Source organism: Sinocyclocheilus rhinocerous, unplaced genomic scaffold (assembly GCF_001515625.1).
Source record: "Sinocyclocheilus rhinocerous isolate Xijiao unplaced genomic scaffold, SAMN03320098_v1.1 scaffold218, whole genome shotgun sequence".
Classification (NCBI taxonomy): Eukaryota; Metazoa; Chordata; class Actinopteri; order Cypriniformes; family Cyprinidae; genus Sinocyclocheilus; species Sinocyclocheilus rhinocerous.
In genome coordinates this window covers 855,604-859,391 of record NW_015664181.1, presented here as the reverse complement: position 1 = coordinate 859,391, position 3,788 = coordinate 855,604, and the positions used below count along the sequence as shown (strand labels likewise).

The 3,788-nt window shown below is 33.3% G+C and overlaps 1 protein-coding gene across 1 annotated transcript in view; it reads left to right on the top strand.

Annotated features, from left to right (window-relative positions):
- LOC107729756 (tetraspanin-2-like) overlaps positions 1-3,788 on the top strand; it is a 22,398-nt gene that overhangs the window by 12,545 nt on the left and 6,065 nt on the right. The window contains exons 3-6 of the mRNA XM_016540435.1: positions 2,150-2,247; positions 2,954-3,028; positions 3,126-3,209; positions 3,309-3,374. Of these exons, the coding sequence (XP_016395921.1) occupies positions 2,150-2,247; positions 2,954-3,028; positions 3,126-3,209; positions 3,309-3,374 (323 nt within the window). The remainder of the gene's footprint in view (positions 1-2,149; positions 2,248-2,953; positions 3,029-3,125; positions 3,210-3,308; positions 3,375-3,788) is intronic.

Sequence of the window (3,788 nt, the reverse complement as noted above, 5' to 3'; positions counted from 1 at the left end):
TCACGGTTTGGTATGTTTTCGATACAGCAAAAACAAAGAAATGCCAGACAAATTTCCTTGATTTTTATTATTAAGACTAGTATCATATGATCTTAAAAATATTTTAGACTTTGGAAGGCCTTTTGACTTTTGTCGTTTATCTAAGATGATTTTGAAACTTTTTTAACATTTGTTTTTTATTTATTTGGTTCCACCGTGTTTGCTGATTTTCAGTGTTTTATATTTAAACTTTGTGTAAGTTATTTGTTATTTTATATTAGGCCTATAGCATGATGTATTTGTATTGGTTTTGTTACTAAATGAAACATTCTATGTTTAATGTAAGTGAGTTTGTCGTACTCTTTTGATGTTGTCAATTCAATCAATTGACGCCAAAATGCAGCTAGTTCGAAAGTGAAAGTAAAATGCGCACAAGCATTTACAAACTACTTAAAAGCGAATAAAAGCGAGGAAAAGAGGGAAAACTCTAACGAACTACCTCACCGTCACAACCTGGAGTACATTATATTTCACACACTTTAAGCTCTTTTTTCCCCCCAAATTTAATAGGATTACTCCAACGAATTGTTCGGTTTGTAATGCGTACCGAACCGAAAGCCTCGTACCGAACGGTTCAATACGAATACGTGTATCGCTACACCTCTATTATTTATACATTATTATTTTAATTTGATATTTGAATAGTTAACACTGGGATCTTTTATTTACATATTAAACACAGCATAACTCAGACTTCTTATTTAACTAAAGACATTTCAGATGTAGATTTGGGTATCATGTGAAACGCAATATTTACCAGATACAAATTGCACTTATTTTAGCCACAGAAGTGTTTTATGCCTTGTGCTTTTGCGTGGGATTGTAGTTTGCATTGTGTGGGAAAGTACCGTAACACATAAGGGTGATTTTGATTTTGACTGTCTGTTAGGAAATGCCCACAGAACCTTTATAAAATTAGAATCAGCTGCTTTCATTCTCAATCATCTAAAAGTACACCTGGGTCCACATTCATAAACCATCATGAAGTGAGAATGCTGAGATAGACTGGTTTTACATCAGTGATCCTAGAACACTGCAAAGTAACAGAGAGAACTAGATTGCACATCGAAGTTTAATAATAAAGGTTTGTTCATGTGTCTTTTACCTAATAGTTCTCTATATCAGCCATTTTTTTCATCCTTTAAGGTAATGAATAAGCTGCTTGTTTTCATTTTTTTATTTACAGAAACTAGAAATGGCAATATATTAAAATCATTATCATACATAATTAAAATTAAAATAATTACATAAAGTACTCTTTATGACCAATGAATGTAGGATTGTTAATGTTAACTAAAAATAAAAATATTATAAACATTTTTGTTAATTGTAATGAGGCTGAAATAAAATAAAATATAAATATTAGATGAAAAACTAAAAAAAAAAGTAGCCTTGGTGTTGAAGCGCTAAAATAACTAACTGTAAATAAATAAAAACTAAAACTGAACTAAAAATAAAACTGAAATAAAAATAAATTAAACCTAAATAGTAATTTTTTAAAGGCCCAGAATTTTTTTTTACAAAAGAACATAACAAAAACTTACTAAAAATGTCATTTTTATTGAAATCTGAAAATAAATACTAATTCAAAATATTAATAGAAAACTATTATAGTATATAAATAATAATAAAATAACACTGTAATTATTTTTACTCACAAATAGAATTTTCTCAGAAGTTTTTACATGAAAATAAAATATTTAATTATTTATTTAGGTAGATAGATAGATGGATGGATGGATGGATGGATGGATGGATAGATAGATAGGGACAGTACAAAGAACATGAATCCAGCCGAAAAGCTGAAAAATATCCATTGTACATAGAGAATATAGTATATGCTAATTTGCAGCTTAGAGCTAAACATAACTAGAAAATATTATTTTAATTTATTTGCCCTTTGGTTGAAAACCACTATATCCACATTTAACATCCACATACTCACATTTTGCAGTTGAAAATGAACAGATGATTTCATTACACAGGTCTTTTCATGTTCTGCCATCATCTGGTCATACAGTGAACTGCATGCTGGGATGTTTGTGGACTGAAGTTCAACTTTCAATAGACTAACTCTAAACATTACACTATACTCCTGGCTTCTCCTCAGCGGTGTACATCCTGATCGGAGCGGGAGGCGTCATGATGTTGGTGGGGTTCTTCGGCTGCTTCGGGGCCATGAGGGAGTCTCAGTGTCTTCTGGGTTCGGTGAGTAAGAACTACGCAACAGTAAATGAACAAAACACTAGGCGCGTTTCCATTACAGATTTGCGCAAAACTTTGGCGATATTTTATAAATGTCGATAAAAAAGTATTGCGAAATGACGGCATTTCCATTAGGCATATTTTCAATTCGCAATTTCAATTTGCGCAATTTGAAGGGTAATGGAAACGCGCCTACTGTTCCACCATCCCCATCTACAGCCTACATGCACACTGAATGTTGTGACTGCTTAAAAGCACCACTTTTGTGATTTCTTCAAGAATAAAACTGACCTTAAGCTCTGCTAGATTTTAATAGAAAGAGCACAGGCTAAGCCTTAGTTTGTTTATATGAAGAGATTTATTTTATTTGTATTTTTTTTTTTTTTAATTGGGATCAGTTTAGTTATTGGTCTAAATTGGTTATTTAGTTATAAATGGTCTTAAATCTCATTTTGTAAAAAAAACAAACAAAAAAAACCATGCAATCAGTATCGTGAATCCTATCGCATTGTGAGTTGAGTGAATTGTTACGTCCCTAATATGGACCCTGTTTACTTTCTCAATACATGTTTCTGGTCTGATTGTGCACAGCCCATCAGTTAAAATTATAAAATAAAATAAGTAATAACCCTATTGATATCCTGTGATATAATACTGTTGATTTGCAATTAGTATTGACAAACTAAAGTGAAGTCTCTTTGTTGTCTAGTTCTTCGCTTGCCTTCTTGTAATTTTTGGCGCAGAGGTTGCTGCTGGAGTCTTTGGCTTTCTAAATAAGGATAAGGTATGTCACACACTGTATCAATCATTTTATTGAACGTAAATATGAACATCTGTCATCTAATGATGTGATATGATCAGATACTCTCACATGTTTCTAGATCATTCAAGATGTCCAAAACTATTACCAGTCTTCTATGGAAAATGGCAATGGGACTGCTATTGTATCCATGTATCACAATGTGGTAAGGCGAGCTTTTGTTTTACAGGCAGTTAGTAAATGATCTGTGACTATAGTGGCAGTATCGTCATCGTCTTCTGACATTTTTGTTCTTCTTTCACAGCTTGAATGCTGCGGGTCTGAGTCCTCTCCCTCTTCTGGACTGTGCATTGCTGAAAGTCGTGTCATGGTATGTTCAAATGCACCATCTGTTTTTGAAATATGTATTTGAACACAGATCTGAAGGAATCTCTTGAGTTAGTTGAAGGGAGTCATAATTCAGAGCCTTAAATTTACTTTATGACACATGATCCAAAGGCAGGTCATCTGAGAAGTTTTTCATCCATAATTACGTCTAGGGCTGTCTACGATTCTTCGATTAAATTCGAGTTAGGGTTGTGACGGTGAGGAAATTTTCCCACCGGTTAATCGACGTGTGACAAAACCGGTAATACCGGTATCACCGTTGGGGTGGGGGCGTTCCCTCTTTTCCTCGCTTTCCTTCTCTTTTAAATAGCTTGTAAAAGCGGCGTGCGCATTTTACTTTCACTTTCAAATAGCGGCAATTCGGAGTAAAGCAATTGTTCATTTTTAGTTCGTTTGA